This window comes from Diospyros lotus, chromosome 14 (genome assembly GCF_014633365.1).
Source record: "Diospyros lotus cultivar Yz01 chromosome 14, ASM1463336v1, whole genome shotgun sequence".
NCBI classification, from domain to species: domain Eukaryota; kingdom Viridiplantae; phylum Streptophyta; class Magnoliopsida; order Ericales; family Ebenaceae; genus Diospyros; species Diospyros lotus.
Genome location: NC_068351.1, coordinates 3,545,112 through 3,572,270, shown reverse-complemented (window position 1 = coordinate 3,572,270; position 27,159 = coordinate 3,545,112). Strand labels below are relative to the sequence as shown.

The 27,159-nt window shown below is 33.2% G+C and overlaps 2 protein-coding genes across 2 annotated transcripts; one reads left to right on the top strand and one right to left on the bottom strand.

The window, feature by feature from the left end:
• Positions 1–608: 608 nt before the first annotated feature.
• On the bottom strand, positions 609–2,237 carry LOC127790547 (probable xyloglucan endotransglucosylase/hydrolase protein 32). Its single transcript, XM_052320107.1, has 4 exons — positions 1,902–2,237; positions 1,677–1,777; positions 1,357–1,574; positions 609–1,221 (listed from the first exon to the last, which is right to left on the bottom strand). Exons 1-4 carry the CDS (start codon positions 2,110–2,112, stop codon positions 855–857), a joined length of 897 nt encoding a protein of 298 aa, XP_052176067.1. The 5' UTR covers positions 2,113–2,237; the 3' UTR covers positions 609–854.
• A 6,427-nt stretch (positions 2,238–8,664) lies between these two features.
• Positions 8,665–17,117, top strand: LOC127790535 (uncharacterized). Its single transcript, XM_052320086.1, has 5 exons — positions 8,665–8,767; positions 12,173–12,337; positions 13,162–13,249; positions 16,585–16,651; positions 16,735–17,117. The coding sequence occupies exons 2-5, from the start codon at positions 12,181–12,183 to the stop codon at positions 16,786–16,788; spliced, it is 366 nt and encodes a 121-aa protein (XP_052176046.1). The 5' UTR covers positions 8,665–8,767; positions 12,173–12,180; the 3' UTR covers positions 16,789–17,117.
• The last annotated feature ends 10,042 nt before the right edge of the window (positions 17,118–27,159 follow it).

The following is a 27,159-nucleotide window of genomic DNA, read 5'->3' as shown; positions in this document are numbered from 1 at the left end:
CACTCATCGATTTCTTGTAAAGTTAGGGTTTTAATTTTTTAAGTAAATTCTAATAACAAAAATAATATTTGGTTGTAGATGAATAAGCAAAAGAGGAGCATAGTAATGAATATAAGAGTTGTAACTCCTTATTTAAAAGCAACAAAAATTAAATTTTTATAATCTATATAATAATAGTTCGAGCGTAATTTTTGTTAAAGACCTTATTTAGAATGTGATTATGACGTATGACGTCCCAAGACATGGTGCCAAAATATTTAATATTACTGGTGAAATCATATCTATTAATAGCATAGAGATGGGATCTCAATTATCTCTATAAAATATAATAATAAAAAAAAAAGACAAGTAACCATATCCTTGAGTATGGTTATAAAATTCACCATTGAATTTACCCACCTGATCTGATCACATGTCAGTTACCTTCCATTGCAATTTCTTTTCTTTTCTCTGACATGGAAGTGGGGGTGAGAACATTTGAGAAACAACCCATCAATTCATATATATGGCACCCAACACTACACTCACACAACACAGCACATAATAAAAATAAGGCAAACTTCTTTGCTTTATTTAGAAATAATGACAAAGTGAATAATGCACTCACTCACTGAAGCCCCATGGCCCCATGACTTATGGGCCATATGGCTTTTCTTCTTGTTCAGTCTTCACACATGTTGACAAACAAAAAACCACATTATAACATCAAACCCACAAAAAGTTGATTAACTTTCCCTGTAGGATGCTTCAACAACTATATATCCCATAGCCAATTGGACTCATCTCAACCCAACCCAACCCAACCCAACCCAAAGTAGTGTGTTTAATTAGGAGAGCCCTACACTGATGAATGCTCATCTATAACATTCTGGTGTTAGTGAATGGTCTCTTTTGGGGTCCCTACAGTAGTTGTACACCAATGAGTGGCTGTGGACCCATCTCATGGCCATGTGCTGCCGCCGGGTTAGGCCGCCCCACCGGTAGGGCGAGGCGGAGACGGTGCGGCACCACCGCGGAGCGTAGGCGGAGCAACCGGTTGCCTTGAAGTTGGTGTACGTTCCGACAAAGGGCTGGTACCTGTAATCAGCCTTGTATTTGCCATCCTCTGTGGCCCAAGAGGAGGCATCCCAGATTGATCCATAGACCCACATTGGCCTCAGTGGAAACGATGCTGCGCTCTTCCTTGGGTACCTCCTTATTGGAATATCATCCACAAGGAATCTGGAAAACAAGTTCAATTTCTCAATTTGATTTTGGTATTTTGATTCATTGATGCTAATTATTCATTCATTCATTCTTTGAAATCTGCTGCTACTTACGACCCTATACTAGACCCGAGTATTTGGTGCAACTTACATGAGCTCCTTGGGGCTCCAGAGGATGGCATAGTGATGGAAGTCTCTGGTGGGATCAAACCAGAGATGGAACTTCATCTCTCTCCCAATGATTCTGCCATCGCCGCTTCCTCTGATGTAAACATTCGTCTGCAGTGTGTAGGGCTTCCCGAACGTCGTCCCCAGGAATTCAATGTCCACCTCGTCGTGGTACCCTGGATGAGCCTCACTGTTTGAAAGCTGCCAAGAAAATCCATCAACTTTTCATCAACAAATCATTACACTTTAAATCTATGTACATGTATATATATATATAGAGAGAGAGAGAGTTCATCTTCTCACATAGAAAGCTGTGATTACTCCGGCAGTGTAACCAGGCTGGAGTTTGATGGAAGCCCCGAAGTACCCCGACCGGAAGGGGCGCACCGACTTAAATCCGCTCCCTAACACAAATAAGCACACAGAAACTTAATCTATAGGTAGGTGGGCTCGCCTCGAAAGGAAGACGACTATATAGTCTCTTACCGTCAGGCCGATTCATTTATAGAGAGGGGAAGGGTACTGTACCAGAGGTGGAGTCAAGCCAAATTGACAAGGCATTGTTGTGGAGGCTTTGGTGCTGGGGACCCCAAAGGTTTCTGAAGCCCTTGTAGAAGGCCATGGACCTGAACTTGGAGCTTGGGTAGTAGCCAGGAGAGGGTGGCCAGTAGCCAGCATTGCTTGAAGGGGCCATGGAAATGAGAAGAAGTGAGAGGAAGAAGAAGCAGAAGAGAGCCATTGGAGTGGGAGAGACAGACAGAGACAGGGATGGAAGCAGGGAAAGGGAATGGCAGTACAGTTGATATAAATAAAAAGTTTTAGAGGAGTCCCATCCAAAAAAATAAAATAAAATAAAAATGAATCAGTATTTGAATTCTAAATTTTTTTATTAATTTCTTAGGGTTCCATAATTTTTGTGGTGTTTTCTATCCTATCCTAACAAAGTGATGGATGTCTGTGTGTGTATATATGTATAGCGGACAGCAAATATGAACAGGATCTAGGGTTTAAGACATATATAATTGATGGGAAAACACTTGTAAGCCTTGGTTGGATGGAGAGAAAAGTTTGAAGAGAAAATTCAAATACGTACCATATCCCATCTCATATTTCATTCTTATGGGCCATCGTTGTATTTATTTTGTAAGAATGGGTTTACTTTTCGTCTCCATACAATACTTCATGTTAAACTCGAGATTGAGTCTGTAAAAACAGAAATATTCTAACGCACAGAAGAAGAAAAGGTGGTGTTGTGGCATCGCATAAATAAGATTGAGAGAGAGTTGTTGTCCCACAAACACAAGGGAAAAGCATATATATGACAGTAGTTTGATCGAAACTATGATTCCACAGCCTCATTGCACGGCCAGATGCGAGAAAATGGAAGGGCCATCAATCCAGTCCCCAGCAAATAAACATGCCCTTAGCTAGCTTCTGTGATTGGAAGGGGCAGCTTGGATCTTGGCCACAGGGCCTCCTCAGCTGGGTACTATGTGTGTCCCCATTGAAGGCTACTTCCAAGTTACCCCTCCTAATCAGTTCTTTTCTTCACCTCCAATCTGGCCCGGCCCAGATTTTGCTTTCTTTCAGTCAAGATCTGAGTAATGAGCTCTTCAGTATCACTACTGTGGAGTCGTATGTATGAATATGATGGCCAAATGGGACCCTCGGGAATATAAACTATAGTTCAAGTGACATAAGTAATTAAAAGTGCTCGAGAAAAATTTCAAATTTGTAAATTTATTTGTTCAGCAAAAAAGTACTGTTGATTTTGTAAACGATAATCGTTATGAAAATGAACACCGAATAGAATGGAATTAATGTGGGTTTTAAGGCCAATCACCCCTTAATCCATAATATAGTAGTGCTCTCTTCAGATTTTTTGTCAATCCGAGGTGGTCCAAGTGATCCTCAAGCCCACTCCTTTTACAAGTAAAGGGGATGGGATTTGGTCTTTTAATAAATTTTTACTGTTTAAGTCAATTATTATATTTGAGAATAATATAATAAATATATAATAATCAACATAATTACATTCTAAAATATCACACTTTTATCTAAGTAGATTGAAAGATCAATAAAAATAAGATATAATTACGTGGACGATTTAAACTTTAATATCTAAACGAGTTATACCCATAATTAACAGACTTAGTCCACCCAAAAGATCAAATCTAAGTACTCACACGACCCTGTAAGAGACCCACTTTGATACTTAATTGATTAATCTTAAACTATACTTTCACACAAACTAACACTTCAAACCTCCTCTAATTTAATCCTCAATCTTAAATTTATGCTACTATAAAAGTGAGGGCCATCATCAAGAATTAAGTAGAAGATGAGATGGGAGTGGTAAATATTTGGCCTCCTGATTTTGGACATGAAAAAACTGACACCAATGGGTGTAAACATGTGTGTGTGTTTATATGTGTATTCATCAATGCTGTTGGGCAGTACAGGCATTGAATTTTGCTGCCTTTGACCTGTGGTGCTTCAGACAGCCAATCTGTTAAAAATGAATTTTTTTTAGAAAAACCCACAATTTTGAGCACCAACCAGGCTGCTTTCTATACCAAAAATATGCATAATTTATTGACGAGTTTTAACTGTTTCACCCTGTGGATATGGCCCACCTCCTGCCGACAGATTCACTATTTTAATGGCCAAACTTATACTTTCCTATATGTTTTTTTTTTTTTTTTTGATTATTTAAAATTTTAATTATTTTAATTACATATCTAAATTTATATTTTTGAGTTAATTTAACTCCTATACTTTGACATTTTTCTCGTGTGATAACTCAAATTTTTTATTATTTTGATTACATCTGACCTACATTTTCGAGTCAATTTAACCATATGAATAGAGTATGACGTATATGTTGTCATTTATTTTATTTTTTTTATTTACACACGAAAATATATGAGTTAAATTAATTTAAAAATATAAGTTTAAGTGTGTAATTAAAATAACAAAAAATTTAAATTGCTACAGGAAAAAAATGTCAACGTATATAGATTAAATTGACTTAAAAATTATGTTTAAAAGTATAATCGAAACAATAAAAAATTCGAGTGACCAGACAAAAATGTAAATTTGGCACTGTATTAATCTTTTCTTTTTATATTCACTTAGTGCAATGGTTTAAATATTAACACACTAATCTGGGTTTAGATTTGGTAATGAGTGTAATATGACTATACCTATTTACTTTATAATTTGTAATTTAATTTTGATTTAAATATCCTTCCTCATTTTTATTCTTCCCTATATCATTTTATTGCTCTCACCTTAACTTAGTCTAACTTTAGTAACGAAACCCTTTTTTATAAATCTTGATAAAATCTTTTATCTGAATTATACGAAGTCGATCGTTAATAAAAATATTAATAGAAGACATCAAAAGTCTCTTTATTGGTTCGACTTAGCATTTTACGAGATATTTTTGTTTAGTAGAACATTTATAAGATGAAAAATATTATTGGTACATCATTATGTACGTACACAATGATGTAACAATGTTTAAAATGTCCGCACCTAATATGATGAGCGCAATGAAATGAGGAGTATTCTTATTATTTATGTATCTTATATAGCCTATGATGTGCTTATGACAACAAGATTCTCATTTTAGTTAACAAAATTAATATTCCAAATTAATGAAAACCGTTACAGAATTACCAAACAGGACAATCAAATTGATGACGAGGACAAGGACAGGGTTTGTACAAGAAGGCCGGGTCAGTTGTCTGTGTCATCTTTAGCAATGAACTTCAATCATTAATCGCCAATGGAAATAAAAATAATAAAAAAATGAAAAATTATACCCCGAAAATTGAAAAATAATTGGAGAATCTGATCGTATATTTCAAACTTGGAAGTGCTCAGAAATGACAATTATTCTATTACACAAAAGGATTATGATATTGATGGCCATCTTTATGCAAATACCCCTCTTGTTTTGACTCTTATTATATCAATAGGTATATTTATGTAAATTTACTTAAAAATAATTGGATTGTGTAAAAATTACTTTTAATTTTGTATTATAATCCATTAGATTTATTATGTTGCTTGCGTCGAGTTTGAAGACATGCATAGGTGTATGGGGGATGGGACCCACCAAGGGCAAATATTTTATGAGGTCCATGAGACAGTTGTCTTACTGCCTATGAAATTTAATTATTTGGAGACCCATAAATACCTCCCTCTTTGTAAGGGCCCATTGTCTATTGCACGGGCCTAGTCGCCCACCCCTTTCCTTTCTACAAAGCTCCTTTCTCACTTTCGCTAATTCGTTCGTTGCCCTACCTCTCTCACTTCATTATTCTCTTCGTCGCTTTCGCTCTCGTCTCTAGTTGCTCTGTCACTTGCTATCTCTCTCTTCTCACGTTGCTTCATTGCCATTTGCCCTCACATTTTCACTCTCATTGTCTCTTTTTTGCTCCGTTGCAATTTCTCACCCTTGTTGGCTCTTCCTCCGTCGCTCCCCCTCATGGTCTGTGGCTTGCTTTTGCCTCTTACTCTATCGCTCGCTATTGTTGGTGACTCATTGTTTTAAGACCCCAAAATTTCAAGTACGATACTGGGACCCACATCTCCTTTTGATTTTACTCGCATCGAGCAAACTTTATAATAATTTTGTATAATTCATTTGATTCGAAAGAAATTTCAAAACTGTTCAATTAATCTTTTAATATCTACGAGCCCTTAAAACAATTTTTTCTAACTTACAATTTGGTTAACAAGTTTCCCCATTTATCCCATCGAACGAGTCATTTAAAAGAGCTGAATAATAGTTAGTCGTACAAAGAGTGACGGGCACTCGTTTATAAAGAATGTGAAATATTTATTAATCCGTACGAATGGGGACTAGTGGTGTTAAAGGGGAAGGGCATGGAGGGAGATGCACCGACAGCCAGTGGGCTACCTATCATTAAGATTTAATAAAGCAGGATGGTAGGTGAAGGAAGAAGATCTTAACGCGTTTCTATTTATTTTGCTCTTCTTTTTGTCCCCTTTTTTGTTAGGCACATACTTGAACCAAATCTTGTGTAGGGTACCCTCCAATACTCTGAGGGTACCAATACCACTCAAAGGGTTGCGGTGCAATGAGAAGAGAGTGCCACGAAATTATAGGAACATCTTTTTAATGTTTTGAAATTATAGTACAAAATTGATGAATTAAGAAATTAAACTTTTTTTGTGTTTTAATCAGAATTATTAATTGATTTAATAAAAAAATTAGAGTTTGAATATTAAAAAAATATTTTTGTAATTAAACAGGAGTATCTTAAATTGGTCCCGACACTAAAATGTTTGGAAAATAACCTTTTTATATTGTTATTATTAAAGGAATGGTTCACGTGTAAAAAATAAAAAAAAATTAAATGAAGGTTTTTTTTTGTGACATTTAACATTTACAATTTGCATTTTAATTGTTTTAGGCAAAACTTAGGTTACAATTAAATCGAGTCAAACTAAGTTTTGCTAAGTTTAATTTCGACTCAAGAGCTAGTTATGTCCTAATTATAGTCTTGTTAAGTGGGTTTAGGTTTGAAAATCCCTCCAAAGATCTCTCATAGAGGAAAGAACTTATTTGTTAAAAATCCTACTTATTGTCGATCTTGAAATATCAATAATATTTATCATCAACCCTCAAACTCTTTTATAAATAAGAGAATCCTCATTTTTTAAAAGCAAATCACTTTCCACAAAAAGAGAACTTTGTTATCTCTTTTGAAAGTAAGACCAACTTAAATATTGAAGTATTGTACGAGAAATACTTTGCGCTCTTTAATCATTTTATTTCTTATAGAGTTTTGACAATTTGAAGACAATTCCCGACAAATAAATTTATTGTTGTATTCGAGTAACAACAAGAACAATAGTTAAACAATAATAAATATACTTTATTTTGAACAATATATATTTATTATATCTTATTTTTAACAATTTTATTAAGGGTAAATTATATGAAACTCCCTTACACTTAGGGTCATGTGCAACTTATCTCCTTGTGCTTTCGATTGTATCAAAAAACCCCCCTTACACTTTTAAAATGTTACAATCAGTCACAATTTGTTATTATTTTACATAATTTTGTACAATGATCTACATACAAAATACATAATTCTACGTATATAATTTTAATATATCAAAAAAATACAAAATTTTTCATTAATCAACCAATAGATTGCATAAAATTATGTAAAATAATAATAAATTGTGACTGATTACAACATTTTAAAAGTACAAGAGAGTTTTTTGATGCAATCGAAAGCACATGGGGTAAGTTGCACATGACCCTAAGTGTTGGGAGTTTCATATAATTTATCATTTTATTAATTGATTAAATAATTTAAAACACAATACTTATTTATTATCAACTAATAAAATTATCTAGAGATTAAAAATAATAATTACTAATTAATATTACGCTTATTATTTTTTTTCTTAGTAACCACTTTATATGATCAAAATTGCTTTTTATTAGGACGTCATGGCCACCCGGACTCTAATTTCGTCAATTAAATTGAGTACGTAGTAATTGCACTCCCACGCCATGTAATTTTGGACTATTTATACATAGATCTTTTGTAATTTGAAAATTACTATGATGGTCTTTATATTTTTTTTTTGCGCGCACAATGTGAATTAGTTAAGTTAGATAAAAGCGATTAAACAAAAACTAAGTTAAATTTAACTAAAATAATAATATAAAAAAATAAGTATTAGTAAGATATTAACCTTTCAAACCATTATCGACCAATGGATTCCATTAGTCAATGACGATTTCAAAGACTAAAATTTTGTAGAGCAAAGCTTATGGGGTTGCAATTTAAAAACCATTGGTGACTAGACCCATAGTAGACTTTGGGAGTTCCAAATTTAGAATCATCAATGACTTAAAAATTGATAGTTTATATTTTAGATTTAGAATGTCGACAATTGGAAAGAGAGAGAAAAGAAGGAGAAGAGCTATATCTTATACATTTACATTTATATGACACACGGTATAAGATATTAATGTAGAGTGTTATTGTTAATGTTAAATTTAGTTGCTAAAATAATATTTTTATAAAATTTAATATAATAGTACGTGTTGGATGGGCCTAAATCCCTTGGGCCTGGGCCACTGGCTATTAGTTCCGAACAAATTATGGATCCCAATATATTCAGCCCGGTCCATAATCTATGCCACGCGGACCAATAAAAAGCGCTCATATATCTGAGCGATATGTATATATATATAAATGTATGTATGTATGTTCACACTTGAAAACATCACCTCGTCACGTTGAGTGCACCGAATTTCAAAAAAACTCTTTGAAGAAGTCTCCCTCCGAAGGCTGCTGATACCACTCTTTGTTGGGAATTAAGAAACGAAGGTATGGATAGTGAGTGAATGCTTGTAAACCCCTTTCGTTTTTCTTGCTTTCCAGTCGATTTTTGTCTTTCTTCTGTTCTTTCTTGGTACCTTGATATGTGTGGGTTTTGAATTGGAATGCAATCTTGTGATCTTGATGTTCTCGTGCGTAATTAATCCTGTCAAGATAATGGGTTTCTACATTGGGTTTGTTATTGCTTTCTTTTCAGTGACGATTTCTACCATTCATTTGCCTTTTCATATTTTGATCTGTAGTTGATGCGCTTGGTGATTTCTTGGTTACTCATGATTGAATAACACTGTTATATATCATTGGTACTGAATGAATTTTTGCTCAAGGGATTCGATGTTAAGAGCAAAGGGTTGGAATAACTTATTGTGGAATCCACATTGTAGTTTGATAGTTGGGACTTTGAAGTCTTTTTTCTTGCTCCCCACTCACACTATTTTTATTTCTTTGATTCTTTGTTAAGGTTTTCGGATGGCTCTGAATTAGAACTGTATTCTTGTCATCTCGCATACACAGTGACCCTATCAAGATAATGGGTTTTGTGGCTAATTTGTTGGACTAAAGGACTGTATTGTACAAGGAATGCAGATGGACAATAGGCCAGACCCCCTATATTGTCTCAAATGAGATTTAGGCAATCGAGTTAGTTAGATTACATTCCGAACTAGATGAATTTCATATAGAGCACATGGCCCTGTGTAAGTTTGTTCTAGATATTGGGGTGTTACTAACTTTTCTTTCTTTATGATCCAAGAGATTGAATTCCCTTGAAATGTGCAGTGGATCTTACTAGAGCAGCTTTTCAATAGCACATCAATTTGAGCTTCGTTACAAGAAAATGAATTTATTTCTCTGATTTTGTCCTGTGCATGAGGCCATTAACTAACTTAATAAAGAGTTATTTGTTGAGTGATGTGGAACAGCCAATTTTTTTTGAAAAATTGAAGAGAAGAGATTAGGGGAAGAAGCATAGAGGGAGAATGAAGGAGACCAGAGAGAGAGAGGTTTTAGCAGAGGGAAGAATTCAGTTTTTATTCAAAATCAATAATGTCAATGATCTGATTTTTTATAACATCTTAAGCCTATTTATAGACTAAAATTAAAATGATAAATTAAATCTCCAAACAAAGCTTTCTAAAATAAAAGATAATATGTAAACAAATCTTATAAAAATGAAATCTAAAGTAAAAAATTCCTAAATTTAAATAAAACCTAAATCCTAGTATCAAAAATTAAAATTTAATACTTCAAATTTCTCATCATTCAGGTTGAACAAGTGTAAGGTAGAAACGAGGAAAGCCCAAAAAGAGCACAGGTTACTTCTATAGATGAAAATCTAGCGTAATATCATGAGATCTCACCTTAGATAAGTCAAAATGACGAGGAGAGATCCATATAGGTTGTACTTGGTATATTTTCTTATGAGTTCCGGGTTTGTAGCTTCAAGTGATCATTATTCACTAGTATAGCTGGGCTGTGTTTTGGGTGGGTCTTAGTTTTCTTACTATATGGTAACACATTACCTTTCTTGGAAAGAAACGTGTTCTGAGTGGAGCACATGTTTGGTGCAATGTCCATATAATGAGATTTATCATGCCTTGATATTAATGTGTCATAGATTGCTGGAGGTATAGAATTCATGTGGTCAATCCCACCTAATGAGATTAAGGCTTGCTATAGTTGTTGTATTAATATGTGGCTTCGAAAGTTATAACAACTAGGTTGTTACTTCGGGTAACAAGAATGACTTATGAGTAGAGGGTTATGCTTGCATTTGTTGTTTAGAATTTAGTTCTTGTTGGTCCCTTGACACACAATGGCCACTCAAGAGGGGGGGGCAAGGGGGGGGGGGGGGGGGAGGGTGAATTGAGGATTAAAAACTTATCGAATTCTTCCCTTTTAAAACTCTTGAGCTTTTCTTATACAAAGAAAATACTTGTTATAAATATATATGTTGTTTGGTGTGATAACAATATAAATATGCAAACAACAATAACAACACAAGAATATATAGTGGTTTGGTGTCTCCAACACCTACTCCACTCTCTCAAGGTTAACTTGACACTTGAGGTTCCACTATAACCACACCTAGATTTTCCAACAAGTTCACCTAGGAAATTTTTACACAACATTGAGGTTTTCCCCTTAACTCACCCCGGAAACTAATACAACAATACACCTAGATTACTTGGGCTCTAGGAGGCCACTCACAATCCACAATTAATAACAATAAATACTATGTCCAAACAACCTTGGACTAATATGGAAATAAACACAATGATAATACAAGGCAAATATGAATAATACAAGAGTTACCAATAAGAAGAAAACTTCTTCTTCTTTGCCTTGGGCTCCAAATGATGTATCTTTAATGCTTGGGTCTTGAATTGCTTTTCTTGAGATCTTGAGAGCTTGGGTGTGCTTTAGAAAGATAGATCTTGATAGTGCATTAGCTTTCTCCAAAAATCTCTTGAAGATATATATATATATATTTGAGCTTTCAACGGATCTGTAACGACTAGAAAAATCCGACCGTTGGAGTTTGGCAGTCGACTGTTCTAACCGACAGTCGACTCCGCGACACCCATAGTCGACTCTCGAAACCGATAATCGACTCTCATTGGTCTACAGTCGATTGGGAAAAACCTGCTCTCGACTACCTCGACTTTGCGTAACACACAGTTTACTATTATTCCTCACCAAGAGTTGACTCTCAGTCCAGATTTTTAGAAAAAATAGATTTACTTGGTGATACAATCAAGTAAATGTCCACATTTTCTTCAATTTATATTTATCTTCCATTTACTTTAATACATAAATGTAAATAAGAAAGTACCCCCATTTGGATTCAATAAAAATATCTAAAAAATCAAAATCCATAACAATAAGAAAATAGAAATTTGGTTTTAGAACAAATTCGGGATTTAACGATTTTACCACCCCCAAAATATATATTTTCTATTTCTTGAAAAATTTATTAAAAATTATTTTAACAACATTGAATATTAGCTATCAAAATACAAGAAGATAGTTTTTCAAATTGAAAACACTTTCTTATATGTCCCCTTATAACGCGCTAATATTCCACTTAGAACAAATAGCATTTCTTGGTTCATTTTGATACACAAAATACTATAATACTCAAAATATGTTATCCACTATAAGACATATCAAAAATCTATTAGGGGATTTAAATATACCAAAAATAGTTTTACTAAAATTATGTTTTGTTAAACATCAAAATACACAATAGGTTAATTGGAGCAATTTGGCTCAACAGTTCTCATCAGTCTTCAATGGATGGAGCCTTTGGATGATAATTATCACAGATTGTTATTTTTTTTGATTGGTCGCTTCTTGCACTGGAAGTGCCTCTCTAATTTTTCTTTTGTACAGACCGTTTTATGCAGTTTATGGAATGTTCACTAATCCTGGATAAGATGGATGTTGATGGAGACAATTCTGGCCCTGACAGCAAGCGTCCAAGAGTTTGTAAAAATGAAAAGGAAGACAAGAAATCTGCTGAAGAACTTGTTCCTGATTCTTCCTATGTAAACCATGGTTTGTCCCTTATGAAAATTCTTTATATGATCTCCTGGAAATAAGAGATTCTTTCTTTTGTTCATAATACCCTTAAAACTGATGCATCACATCACAGCTACTGCTAGATTTGTTTCATAGCAACAATCAATGACCTTTTTGATATCTTTAAAAAGCATATTAGACAGTTGTGTGAGCTTGAGCATGATTTATTTCTGAACATGACATAATTTATCTTGGCCTCGGCCTCGGCCCCTCAAATACACTGTGAACTAGTAACAGAGTGAATTATGAAGAAATATTGCAATTTTTCTGCATGATAAAAAAAAAAAAGAGGAAAAAGAAAAGAAGTTGAAGTTACAAATACCATGCACAGTCCACTTGTTTTTACTTCTGCACTCTTAACTTGTGTGCCTATATTTATGTGTGGTGCCACTATAAAATCAATTTTAGTTTTTGCGTGTACTGTACAAGTGTTTTTGAAAACATAAATGGTTTATACTGTACTTCTAATAGAAGGGACTTCCCTAGTTCCCTTGCAATGTGGAAGAGACTACTTTTTAAAGCAATAAACCATTACACCACTCTAAACTCAATGCACAGAGTAGTTCCTTGTAATGGCAGTATAGTATGGCTCACACATTAGGGGAACTCTATACCAAAAAAGTAAGATTCCTTTAGTTACAAATTCAGGTTAAATAATTTATAATCAGAAATATATCTATATCACTTCTTAAAAATTCTGAGAATTTCGTTAACCCTTTTCAAATTACTCCATTTTATCCCACTTTAGTGATTTATATATGTTTCCATCTTTAGTTGAACTATCTTCTCTTCCTATGCAGCTGAGATTGCTTGGCATGAGAGTAGAAGAGTGTGGGTGGCTGATCAATCTCAAAAGTCAAAAAAAGAATGCCAACAGAATCCAACTAGGTATTTGGTTCTTTTTATCTTTTCCACATATTTACTGCCATATTTTGTCATGTATAAGGCAATGGGATTATCATATAATTTACTTCATTCCATTCTATTAAGTTCCAACATAGTTTAGTATTTAGTGGTACTCCAATATCTTGCAGGAACTTTCATTCTATTGTCAGTGTTTGGCTGAACATAATCTTTTGACGGTAATACAGTGAATAAGTATATTTGACTTCATTTTTGGGCTGAGAAAAATGATGTGTTTATGGTTAGACTGGCTGACTGACCTATGCTTGAACATCGAGTATCAAAGTAGGTCAGATATGAGGATGCAAATCAGACCCCTGAACCCTTCTCCTCTGCTTGTGGTATAGCCACACAACATGATACTAAACATCCAGACCCATCAAGTTAAAAGAAAAAAAAAATATATATATGATGCAAAAACAAACAAAAATATGTATCTGCTCCAGATGTATGCATCAATATAATAACTATTACTTATAATTAGATGTGAATTTTATTAATTAAATAAGAAATTATTTTCCACATTCTACATATTGGAAAGAAAGACCCACAGATGCATCAGTAAGGAGAGTGGATGGCAGAGAAAAATTTTGTAATAAAAGAAATAGAGAAAGATAAAGAAAATTTGGTGAGAAACTCTTAAGCATGACATGGCTATCAAGAGATATGGTCATTGAACATTCATGGTTGGTGAGCTAGAATCTATATAGCTGATCCTGCCTAATGAGATTAAGGTTTGTAGTTTTATAATTATTGGAGGGAAGTTCAAATAAGCGGCATGGCTCTTGAGAATCAAATAATGATTTTTTTTTCTTTATTTTTTGGTTGTATCTAGTTAGTAAAGTTAGTTCATAAAATATTGAAGGTTATAAGTTTGAGAATTGATCAAGTTTGAGTGTGAAACACCCTTGTCTTTAGAGTGTGTTTCCATGTTATAATTTGGGTTTTTTTTTTCTTTTTGAAAACCTTTCCCGTAAAGGCCCTTCTCTAACCCTTACAATTTACATCTTGCTATCAAAACCTTCATTCACTTAACCTTCCATTTTTATTATTTATTTTCCCCAAATTCACTAGATATTATTCTCCTAAGCATTTACCTCTAGTGGCCTTGCCTTTCTACTTAAATTCTTGTGTTCAATTTAGTTTATTAAGGCGGGGTCTTTGTGTGTACGCTCATTTTCACGAATCAAATTTAGTTTGATTCATTACTTATATTAAGAAGTCCAAATTTTTGAATAATTTCGAAATATCAGGTTTGAAAAAGAAATACTTTTCGAGCATCTTGATCCAAAATCTTTAAAAACCCTTGGAATAAATTTCTAAGTCACTACAATTTCAAATATAAACGTTAAAGTCATCTATATTTCTACAAAATAAAGTAATGTGCTTTAAATGAGAATTGAGTTCGTATAACGAGTTTAGCATATTTAATACACTTAATATCACCAAAATAAAGCATGTATATTCTTCTATGGTGCCACATAAAAACACGTATAGCATTTACAAAACATGACATGCCTAAAAAATATATTAAAGCTTCCAAAGCCTACACTTCAAGGACTTCCTTCCCTTTTGAACCACTTGCCTTATTTGGAAAGTTTAAATATTCTAGAGGATGAATTGAAGTTAGAAGATGAACTTTCTAGATGAGGAACTTACAAAATAAAACATTTATATAAAATGTGTGCATGAAAGAAAATATAAGTTTCTACTCTGTGATGTTGTTTGTTACAATGCCAGCCTTCTTCTATGAGCTTTTTCAACCGGCAGCCTAAGCACCTTTTGAAAGGTCCCTGACCACTTCATCTCGGGCCTAAGCAGCATAGAGAAAAATAGTATAGCCATACATGATTGTGGATGCAAATGAAAAGCCAAACAGAGTATATTTCCAAAATTGATTTCTCACATAACATGAAAAATGCCACGAAGTAAGAGTTTGTGGGTGGGAGAAATTCACCTTGGGGTCTCTTTGGAGAAGATCTTGCTTGCTCTTCCTAGCCTCCCAACTTTTCCTTGATCCTTGATGGCAAGCCTTTTCTTTTCTTGACTAGTTTTCTCTCTTCCTTCCTTCCCTATTTTCTCTCCTCTCTCACTTGCTTCAACTCCCTCAAGTGGGAGACCATCCCCTAATCTCCCATTTATAGGACCCTTAATTTTCCTCATAAAGAAATCAATTATCTTGAGGAAATTTGATTTTTTTCTTTTTAAGCCTTCCTTTTTTTGTGAAATGTCTCTATATGCACATGAGGGAAAAAAGAAAGGGGAAAGGAGTCAAAGGGGGATGGCTTCCAAGCCAACCCCAACGATGCAAGTGGGCTGCCCAAAGCAGCCCCTTGTGCAGGTGAGCAGGGGCAGCTGTTTGCTGCTGCTGCACCAAGCTGGGGCTGTGGGGTCCCTTTCATAGAAATGGACATCATGTCCCGAAGGGCCAGGCGGGCTGGAACATGAGTCAGCCTACTGGCCACCCTTTTTAATTTTTTTTTATTAATTATATATATACACTTTATTATATATATGTATTGTACATGCATACATATACATGTATACATAAATTTAAACCATTTGACCCACTCACTTGGCCAAATAATTTTTCTGAAAATTAAACCCGAATTTATTTTCTTAAACCTCTAAATATTCTAAAAATATTTTGGGGTGTTATAGAGTGGAGTAAGTGAGTTGGTATAAATCTGCTTTTCTTTCCTTTCCTATTGATGCTTAGAGGGTGAACCTAGGTAGCATAGAAAGATGGCTTCTTTGGAACTAGTAGGTCATGGGTTTTGTTGTGCGAACAACTTCTTTATAAAGCAAGGGTAAGGTCAAATACTCAAATGACCTCTCCTAACTCTCACAGAGTGGGGAAACCTCATGCATTAAGGATGTCCTAATTTGATCCCTATTTAATTGCAAGTATTTCATTTTCTCTTAGGTGTGTCTCCATGTATTTAAAGAATATCTCATTCTAACGAAGAATATGATATGTTTCAATGTGCATCTATAATGTGCATTTGGCTCTTTTTAATATGTAATGTGTTTGTGTGCTTGTATTCTAAATTTTTTTTCTCAAGCCTTAAGAAAATCCTTAAAAATTCCTTAGGAAAATGGCATGCATAAAAACTAATATCTAATTTCCTTTACAACTCATGGACACCTGTGACTAAGTCCTATATACATTTTCTAATGTAGACTTCAGTACCTTGAGAAATGGGTATATAAGAAATGGGTTATGTATTATTATTGTTGGGCATTTGAGACATATTGTTATACAAATATTGGTTACACTTTTTATTCAGTGAAAATGATATTGGAATCTTGTCTTGCAGCTCAATTACAGAATATGAAGATCTACTTGCATCTAGCAAGCCTTTCAACCACCCAATTCCATTAGCTGTAAGTTGTGTCTTTTGCCATTCTCTCAAGAACTACATTTTGGGAATGAGGCTGACGTGTTGTTTTCTGTATGGTTTATGCAGGAGATTGTTGAATTTCTTGTTGGCACTTGGCATGAAGATGGTCTTTACAAGTAATACAATACAGGGAATACTCCCTTTAGTGGACTGCAACAATCTTGCACAATTTATTTTTTGGTGAAGATCTTGAACGAAGTGGACCAGACTTCTTATTCCAACTAGATACAGTGATTGTTGAATTTCTGCATGGTTTACTTCTTTCAAGATCTTCACAAACACAGGCTTCTTCTTTCAACTTTGTGTTGTCCTGCTACACAGCTAAAACTTTTTCGGTTCTCAGGCAGGATGTTTCCTATTCTGGGCAAAACTCAATGCTGCTCCATGGAGGAACTGAGAAAATTGTATTGTTACTCTGAAAATGTTCCTTCAATTCAAGAGAGGATAATTCCCATTGTTCTTGTCAAGGCCCATTCTCGAATTTTCCCACTAATATAGGAAATCCGATAAAATGTCCATTTAAAATAGATATAGATAAAAAAAAAAAAAACTCAAAATTTGCCAAAATTTTCTTTTCATTTCCTTATTTGCTCTCTATCAATAGGAGCCATAATAACTATTACAACATTTTTTACATCATCATCTTGGGTTTACCACTCAATACATTTTTAAAATAAAAGGGCATTACGACTTTAAATACAAAATGAAACTCTCTACTCATGTCTTCAAAATTTCACTTACGGATCTTGACACTAGAATATCTCTGTACACATCTAATCAGAATTCTTTCTAAATATCTATCTTTCCATTTTTTGGAATGACAAAAGAAATAAAGTGAGCCACATGTCTTGGTAAGTATATAGTAAAGGAAATCACCAATAGATCGATATATAAAGACATGAATAAGTTAGAACTAAAAGAAAATCATTAGTCGACATATAGATATCGACTGAGTTTATGCCTTTTACACTTAATAACAATAACCTCATAGAAATACCATTTCTTATCTTTTTATTAAAACACATTTTTCAAGGTGAGCTATAAGGCTCGACAAGTGTATAAAAACACCAGAAAAATGGGTACGACCATACTTTCCTTGAACATCATGCATATCATGTCGTATATGGAACACACGCTAGTCTCATATACATAAACGACATACAATCTATGCCATGAGGTTATATAACACGATACCTAACCATAACATAAATGCATAGATGCACACATAGGGTTTTTGAGGCCCACATAAAATGCAAACACTGGCACCCAAGAACCGGTATACAAACCTGCTAACAGTTGAGAGCAGGATACCAAAATAATAATATGAGCCCACGACTCTTATATCACACCTATCACCATTGCTCGTCTAGTACCCTTAGCCTTTGGCTAGTACACGGTACCCAGTCCAATACCCCCCAGCCATTGGCTAGTACACGGTACCCAGTCCAATACCCCCCAGCCATTGGCTAGTATACGATACCCGAGTCCAATATCCCCCATGCAATGCAACATATAAGGAATGTAATGGCTCTTGCAACATTAACATGATGACAAAACCCCCATAAATCAAGCATCAGGCCATGCTACACCCACATAGGAATTCACATACATGAATGCTCTAATGCATATGCTCGCCTAACATACACAAGTTAGCACTCACAGGCCAACCGTGTCATGTCAATGCTCACACTTCCAACACATACAAAGCATGACTCTCCAATAAATGCAATTCATGACCTACCATCATAATGTGAAGCAATATAGTATCACAATGTGCGCCATGCAACACAACCACAAACAATGCTATAACAAGTGACATTCACACACACGCAATTATTGCCCATTAAGGTTCTTGGCCATTTTACACAATTCACATTTAAATAGGGTTTACCACATCAATTAAGGGTAATTATTTGATAATATTGGTAATCAGGGTCAAGGTGAAAGTATTCATTTCTAAAATTAAAGATTGGACGAAGTTTAAGGAAGGAGAAAGTTACAAATCAAGCATATAATTCAAAGGAAGCCCAAAGGCTCAATAGTTTTTCAAATGGATCAAATCGTATACCAAATCGAAGTTTATCAAGTTAGGGTCGCAACAACAACAACAACAAAAAAAAAAAAAAATGGATCTTAATTATGATATTGGGACAAAAAGTTATGGTGTAAAGAGTATAAGGTGCGCAGAGTTAAAATAAAGAGAATAGTCGACTAATGGAATGGATAGTTGACTAAAGCTTAGTTGACTGGACCGAGGGCTGACACAAAAATTTGAGAAAAATTAGCCTCTAGTGAGTCGATTAAATCCCAAAATTAGTTGACTTGACACACACAGAACGCACGAGACGGACCCAAAACACCCTAAAACGACCATCACTAGCTTTCTAACCCACAAATGCCATTTCTTGAACGAAAAATGGGATGAACAAGTCCCAACGAGACTAACAACAAGACCCAACCAAAGTTTTGACATGACATACGATTTGAAGAAAATATATAATCGATACCAAAAATAATTTTTAACAATGAGAAAATGAAGAACCATGAAACATTTCAATGTCGTAATGAAAAAGAAAAAAAGGAAAGTTTGCGCAAAATAAAATAAAAGTGCAAGCCTTTGATAATGCTTGAACTGAAGAAGAAACCCCCAAAGCTGTAATCTTGAAGCTCCCAGTAATAAGAAAAATATGGAATAAGAAGAAGAAGAAGAAGAAGAAGTTAGAACACAGAACGCACGAGACAAACCCAAAACAACCCCAAAACGACTACCACTAGCTTTCTAACCCACAAATGCCATTTCTTGAACGAAAAATGGGATGAACAAGTCCCAACGAGACTAACAACAAGACCCAACCAAAGTTTTAACATGACATACGGTTTGAAGAAAATATATAATCGATACCAAAAATAATTTTTAACAATGAGAAAATGAATAACCATGAAACATTTCAATGTTGTAATGAAAAAAAAAAGGAAAGTTTGCACAAAATAAAATAAAAGTGCAAGCCTTTGATGATGCTTGAACTAAAGAAGAAACCCCCAAAGTTGAAATCTTGAAGCTCCCAGTAATAAGAAAAATATGGAACAAGAAGAAGAAGAAGTTGGAACACAGAACGCATGAGACATATCCAAAACACCCCAAAACGACCACTACTAGCTTTCTAACCCACAAATGCCATTTCTTGAACAAAAAATAGGATGAACAAGTCCCAACGAGACTAACAACAAGACCCAACCAAAGTTTTGACATGACATACGGTTTGAAAAAAATATATAACCGATACCAAAAATAATTTTTAACAATGAGAAAATGAAGAACTATGAAACATTTCAATGTCGTAATGAAAAAAAAAAGAGGAAAGTTTGCACAAAATAAAATAAAAGTGCAAGCCTTTGATGATGCTTGAACTGAAGAAGAAACTCCCAAAACTGTAACTTTGAAGCTCTTAGTAATAAGAAAAATATGGAAGAAGAAGAAGTTGAAACATAGAACGCATGAGACAGACCCAAAACACCCCAAAATGACCACCACTAGCTTTCTAACCCACAAATGCTATTTCTTGAACGAAAAATGGGATGAATAAGTCCCAACGAGACTAACAACAAGACCCAACCAAAGTTTTGACATGACATACAATTTGAAGAAAATATATAACTGATACCAAAAATAATTTTTAACAATGAGAAAATGAAGAACCATGAAACATTTCAATGTCGTAATGAAAAAAAAAGAAAAGTTTGCACAAAATAAAATAAAAGTGCAAGCCTTTGATGATGCTTGAACTGAAGAAGAAACCCCCAAAGTTGTAATCTTGAAGCTCCCAGTAATAAGAAAAATATGAAAGAAGAAGAAGAAGTTAATTGAGAGAAAAGTAAAGAGAGAGAGCAAGAGGAGACAAACAAAAAAGAGAAGGCATAGGGAGGAATGGGCTACCATCAGTGCTCCAACCATTCTTTGGCTAATTACTAATTTGCCCCTCCTAATGCATGCATACACCATCAAATATCTATGCCACTATTGGTAATTTGTTTCATTTTCCATTTCTTGAATCTCTCCAATTATGAATTTTCCCATTTGCCCTCATCTTTTTTCATAAAGTATATCTCTTTTTGTCATTTATCACAAATTCTCATTTTTATTTAATTATAATGTCACATTTTATACACATGGCCTAAGTCCAAATCAACGGCCCAATTAATTAAAATAGCCCAATGAGCTTTACAACTTCACTTCCCATAAATCACAACAAAAGTAACAAAATTTATACTCGGCCTCAACCCAATTTCAAAATGCAATCTATTAAATTAAATATATAATTTACTTATATACATTTTGTCACAAAAAATATTTTTCATATTTAATTTAATAGAGATAAAATTTTAAATATTTATAAATAAAATATTAATAAACTCCTACATCCATTACCCAATCGTTACAGTTATTCTCTGGATAAGTAGTAGTCCTCAACATCTGTTACTTGTTCAATATTCTGTTCCAGGTCTTGTGCTTCAACTTTGACAGATTTTTGAGGCTTTAGAGCAGTGCCTATTGGTGATGGGAAAGCAGTCCAAAATGATAAAAAAAAGCTTATATTGCCTTCCAGGTAATGGTGCCCTCTCATCATTCAGTAAAGTGATCGCTCTGCCTCTTTGTGATAATTGAAAAGCAGTCCAAAATGTTAAGCAGCTTATTTCAATACTTTATTCCACCCTCTTGGGAAAGTTTAGCCTCCAATTCATTAAACAATAATTTCTGGGTTTACGAAATTTTTCACTTTTAATAATTATAAAATATTATTAATTTTTACCCCTTTTTATATTTAGCTCATAAATAGCCCATTTATACAATTTGAGCTGAGAGATAATTTTACTGTTACTGTTAAAATTCGTTATTTTAAAAATATTATTTTAAAAAGGTAGCATTTATCAAATACAGTAGGTGCTGAATTATTGGGATGGAGATCGCATGCCATAAGTACAATTGTGTTGCATGTGAGCCAAGAAGACTCCAAAAGTAGGCTATAATTGATCAGTTCATATCTCACCATTATCATGGCAAAAGTAGATAAATAAATAAAGAAGGCAAAATTGATAAGTCGTCGCCCCAATTCATTGATTGGACATTAATATTACATCAACATTAATTGGACAGTCAAAAATTTTCATATTGTCGGCAGTAAAATGGGTAGTTGGCAAGAAAAAAGATAAGTTTTTAATTTTGTCATGCTTATATATATGATGCCTCTGGCAACCTCAATTAGGCCACACAAAGGCTAGTTTGTGATTATAGTTCTATACATTGAGAAACAATAGATGACTCAACTAGGCAACTTCATCATCAGGGCAAAGGCCTTGGTCCTCATGCCTACCAAACCTTACCAGCTCAACAGGATTATAGTTCCGTAAGTATAGTTAACTCTTACTTCACTATTCACTTAAAATTAGTTCAGTCATCATCCCCTGAGAAAGATGATCGATCATCCTTCCCGGCCTCCATTTTGAACCTCATCCCAAAGATGATTAACAGTTAGCTAAATGCAATACTTTGTGCCTCTGATATATTTTGTAACAGCTTAATAAATTATTATTAAAGATACAATTAGAGGCGGAAGCAAAAAAAGCAATTATACCTGTTTTGAATTTGTGTGTTCTTGTGGGCGCAAGGTGTGCTGCACCTGCAGGACATGGAGGTGGGAATTCCGGTTCAGGCAGTCGACGTCAGCCGGCGAAGCGGCCGGAAGATAAGGGAAACCCTCCACAAAACCACGAAAACGTCAGAAAGGGCGGTTCCGGCGCCGTGAATGGGGAAGGAAATGCCCAAATTGATGGAGTACAAAGCTCGAACAACTGATCATCAAGTAGAAGCATTAGTTAATTAGCTTAATAACTTAACCAGTACTTAATTAGTGTTAAATATGTAGAAGCAGTGTAATTAGGTCGCGGGATTTGCTTAGACAGGCACATCAACAATGGAATGCCAGTCAATCATCTCTTCTGTTTTCTGTGTTATATATATATAACTATATATATATTGAGATTTTCTACAGTAATGACAAATAATTTATTGAGATTTTCTCTAATCTCTACTGAATTGTTATGATCATTTTTAGGGTTGTTGGGCTGTCAAAATAATTACATACATAAATAAGATAAATAAAGCAATTGATAATTAATTATCATTGTGAGATTGGTGTGAAGGTAGGAGTCCCTATATAGATTTAAAAGCATTAATATTTTAAAATAATTTCTAAAAATTAACAGTGAAAAGATATTAAGTATTTATTGAGTTACAAATGAGACCATCATGATATAATTTAAAAATTTAAAATTTTCACGCCAGTGAGTGAGACTCTTTTCTATTAATATTTGTACCATTTCTCTATATCAAAGGGATTGGGATTTCTTATTGGCTTTGGTGGCTTCATTGGCATTTGGCCTTATCGTTATTTGAAAAAGTTGTTATAAGAAGAGGCCTGTTTGATTTGCAGATAATAACTTATTTAAGTTATTTTTATCTTTAATTAGTTCTCGATCTTTTAAAGTTATTCTCTTACCTTTACATAGAGTTCATTAAGTTACACTTAATTAAGTAGTCCCTTCATCCATTACAGGCTTTCCTCTCATGATCGTTATCCCTTAAGCCTTTGACTTAATGCCTTTGATATTGTCTCGCTAGAGTTAGTTTTAGCCAATCTTCTATCTAGTTAATTTCTTATTAACTTTGATTGTATGAATTTTCTTGTGATCAACATTAAATCGTGAATAATCAAATGCATACTAATTACATACCAATTCAAATGGCAAATCATTGATGTTTCAAATCAATTACATACTAATTCAATTAGTGAAATTATCAAAGTATAAATCAACAAAACTAAAAGTTTTGCAACTAATTAAACCAAATGATCATGGATGAATTTGCCAAGATTTGACTTGAATGGAACCAAGTGCATGCTGCTACGATATAATTGAGTTGGTCTAAAATCACGTGCACATGCAAATGTTTAATTTCTCGGTGTCATGCTACTCCAGTCAATGGGACCAACCTTAATAAAATATATGGAAACGTGATATTTTTATATACGTGAATCATTAACCCACCGCATAATTAAAGCAGTGAAAAATCTGGTCTCATCTGGCGGCTATTAGTAATTGATGATTGCATCTTGGCCTTGGCTGGACAAGCTGTCGTCTCAGCAAACCACCATATATATATATATATTATCAAACTGCAACCAGACTCACTCCACCAAGTATACATATAGCTTGTAAGTTGAATTGAAAAACTATGGCTCAACTGGGCAGCTTCATGATAACGAGGGCAAAGCCCAGCTTGGGGCTCTTGATGCCTACTTCCAAGCCTGATTTCCAGCAGCTCAGAAGGATTATGGTCCTGTAAGTAATTAATCATTGACCTTCTAATTAGATCTTTAATCAATTACTTAGTTCTTCAGTCATCTTCATGCAAAATCTTCACCTTTAATTAGTTATGGACCCTTCTAATTAGTTCTCTATTAATTATATATATTTCTTTGGATCAAGTAGCGTTGCTGTTTCATGCAAAATCTTCATCTTTATTCGGACCTGTATTTGGTAATTGCTTCATCTTTAACTAATTTGTTTTGGGTGCTAGGTGTGCTGCACCAAAAAAGGCAGGTGGTAGTTCCGGACAGAAGCCGCCCCCGCCGCCGCAGGACACCGGTAAGCCGCCACAAACCGATGGCGGCAGAAAGGGTTCCGGCGCCGCGGCTAGTGAGACAACGGAAAAGGCCAATTAAGTAGATGGTGGTGTAGTAGCCAAAAACAAATGAATTAATTAGCTTAACCAGTTGCTATTACGGTTGTTATATATATGTCTGTGTGTGTAAACATTTCAACCAAGTGGAATGTCAGTCTTATTCTATCTTCTATTTTTGTCCTGTTTTCCAGTTGTTCTGTCTTTAACTTCAAATGCATAAAAGATTTCTGCAGTAAGAAGAATGCATTATAGATATACACATCTCTTCTCTCTCTCTCTCTGGAATACAACCCATTTGGGTTTTTCTTTTCTTCTTTTTTTTAATTTGTCTCCTGTCACTATTTCATGAAAAGTGAAGAGATATGAGGGGATATAACTGGTAAGTACTATCCTCCTGTGCCTTATGGTTATTGGATTTTTTTTATTCAAAAGGTGAAATCGCTCACCCCCTCACCATGTATGGATTTTTTTAGCCATAAGAAACCGACACTGTAACACAAATCACCTACAGTAGAGAAGATGGGATCCAACACCCACCCAGATGGGAGACAGAACACGTCAGTATTATCAAACCAAACCTTTCAATCATTATCTTGGGTAGCCATGGATGAACCGGTTCAAGGACCATGGATAGAAGTCCACGCATGTGAGGGGGCGGGCTATCATGGATATAGCTTTGAAACCCACAGTGGGTGGATGCAGTCTTTCTGGGAGGCTATTATTACAAATGTAGTAATAATAGCTTTTTTTCACCTTATTAGGACATGATTGAAAGAAGAGTTTATTACTTACTATATATATATATATATATACTAGTGGATCACATATTGTAAAAAAAAAAAAAATCGTTAAAACGAAAGTTATATAATTTAATAGTTACAATAAATAAAAATCATAATAAAGAAGTAAAAAATAAATAAAATAATCATGTTACAATCATGAGAATACAACAAAATGATTACAAATTTTGAAAGATTTCCTTATATACATTTAAGGGTTGACGAATAATAAAAAGCACATAACTCTATTCCGAAATCATGTAAAAAATAAACCTAAATTAACATGTAATACAATAAGCAATGCGTAAAAAAATACAAAAATTACACGATAATAGGAAAAAAAAAAGAATAAACGATAATCAACCTCTTTATTCTAAAATATGTATTAATTCAATGGTAGACATTTTTTTTTAAAAAATTTCACGTGTATTTGTCTCATATGTGCGTACCACACGAACCCTCAAGGTCTAATTTTTCTTAGTTGTATTCATATCACTCACTTGACATAATAGTGGTGCTATGTTACACCAGAAGACCAAACTGGATAAAAAAAATATAGTTAAAATTTACTAAATAAAATTAAAGAAGAAGAGAAAATTTAAGAAGAAAAATTGAGAAAGGAGAAAAGATGAAATGGAAGTGTTGAACGGGAATGAAGAGGAAGAAGAGAGAGAGAGATATTTGTTTTCTTTTATTAATTTTTCTTTCTTCAAATTCTCTAATTTCTCTTAATTTATCAAATCACATGTCACCATTAAGTTTCTTTTTTTTCCCACGTTTTGCCACACAATCCGAATCTTACTTAACATAATTTTCAAAACACAAATTTAATTTGTATTTAATTTCCCCAAGTCCAACATATAGCACATCTTTGGAGTAGACCAATAGGAAAAAGGAGAATTAAATAAATGACAATAATCAATTAAGTTGAAAAATAAAATTATGACATTTAAAATTATAAAAAATAAATTTAAATTAATTAAATTGTATGTAAAATAAAAATAATTTAAATAATCAATTAATTATATAAATAATAATAATCAAATTTCCAAAATTGATTATCCATACATGACTTTATATATTTCTCCTAATAATTAATTACCACATTTTAGATAGGTCAAATTTTTAAAGAAGTAAAAAAAAAAAGTTTAAAAATAAAATTATAACATTTAAGTTATATTTAAAATTATAAGAAAATAAATTTAAATTAATTAAACTATATATAAAATAAAGATAATTTAAATAATCAATTAATTATATAAATGGTAATAATCAAATTTTCAAAATTGATTATCCATGACTTTACATATTTCTCTTGACAATCAATTACCACATTTAAGACAAGTCAAATTTTAAGAAAGTAATAAAAAAATAAAGTTAAAAAGTAAAATTATAATATTCAAATTATATATAAAATTATAATATTTAAAAATATAAAAAATAAATTTACATTAATTAAACTATATATAAAATAAGAATAATTTAAATAATTAATTAATTATATAAATGATAATAATCAAATTTTCAAAATTGACTATCCATATATGATTTTACATATTTTTCCTGACAATCAATTATCACATTTAAGATAGATCAAATTTTTAAGAAAGTAATAAAAAAAATAAAGTTAAAAAATAAAATTATAATATTTAAGTTATATATAAAATTATAACATTTAAAATTATAAGAAAATAAATTTGAATTAATTGAACTATATAAAATAAAGATAATTTAAATAATTAATTAATTATATAAATGATAATAATCAAATTTTTAAAATTAATAATACATACATGACTTTACATATTTCTTCTAATAATCAATTACCATATTTAAGACATGTCACATTTTTAAGAAAACAACAAATAAAAATAAATTTAAAAAATAAAATTATAACATTTAAGTTATATATAAAATTATAATATTTAAAAATATAAAAAAATAAATTTAAAATAATTAAATTATATATAAAAT

Coding starts and splice junctions, on each gene's coding strand:
- LOC127790547 (XM_052320107.1), bottom strand. CDS start 2,112: ATGGCTCTCTTCTGCTTCTTCTTCCTCTCACTTCTTCTCATTTCCATG. Junction 1,778..1,901: donor TTGGCTTGACTCCACCTCTG/GTACAGTACCCT, acceptor TATTTGTGTTAG/GGAGCGGATTTAAGTCGGTG. Junction 1,222..1,356: donor TGGAGCCCCAAGGAGCTCAT/GTAAGTTGCACC, acceptor CTTGTTTTCCAG/ATTCCTTGTGGATGATATTC.
- LOC127790535 (XM_052320086.1), top strand. CDS start 12,181: ATGCAGTTTATGGAATGTTCACTAATCCTGGATAAGATGGATGTTGAT. Junction 12,338..13,161: donor TTCTTCCTATGTAAACCATG/GTTTGTCCCTTA, acceptor CTTCCTATGCAG/CTGAGATTGCTTGGCATGAG. Junction 13,250..16,584: donor TGCCAACAGAATCCAACTAG/GTATTTGGTTCT, acceptor CTTGTCTTGCAG/CTCAATTACAGAATATGAAG.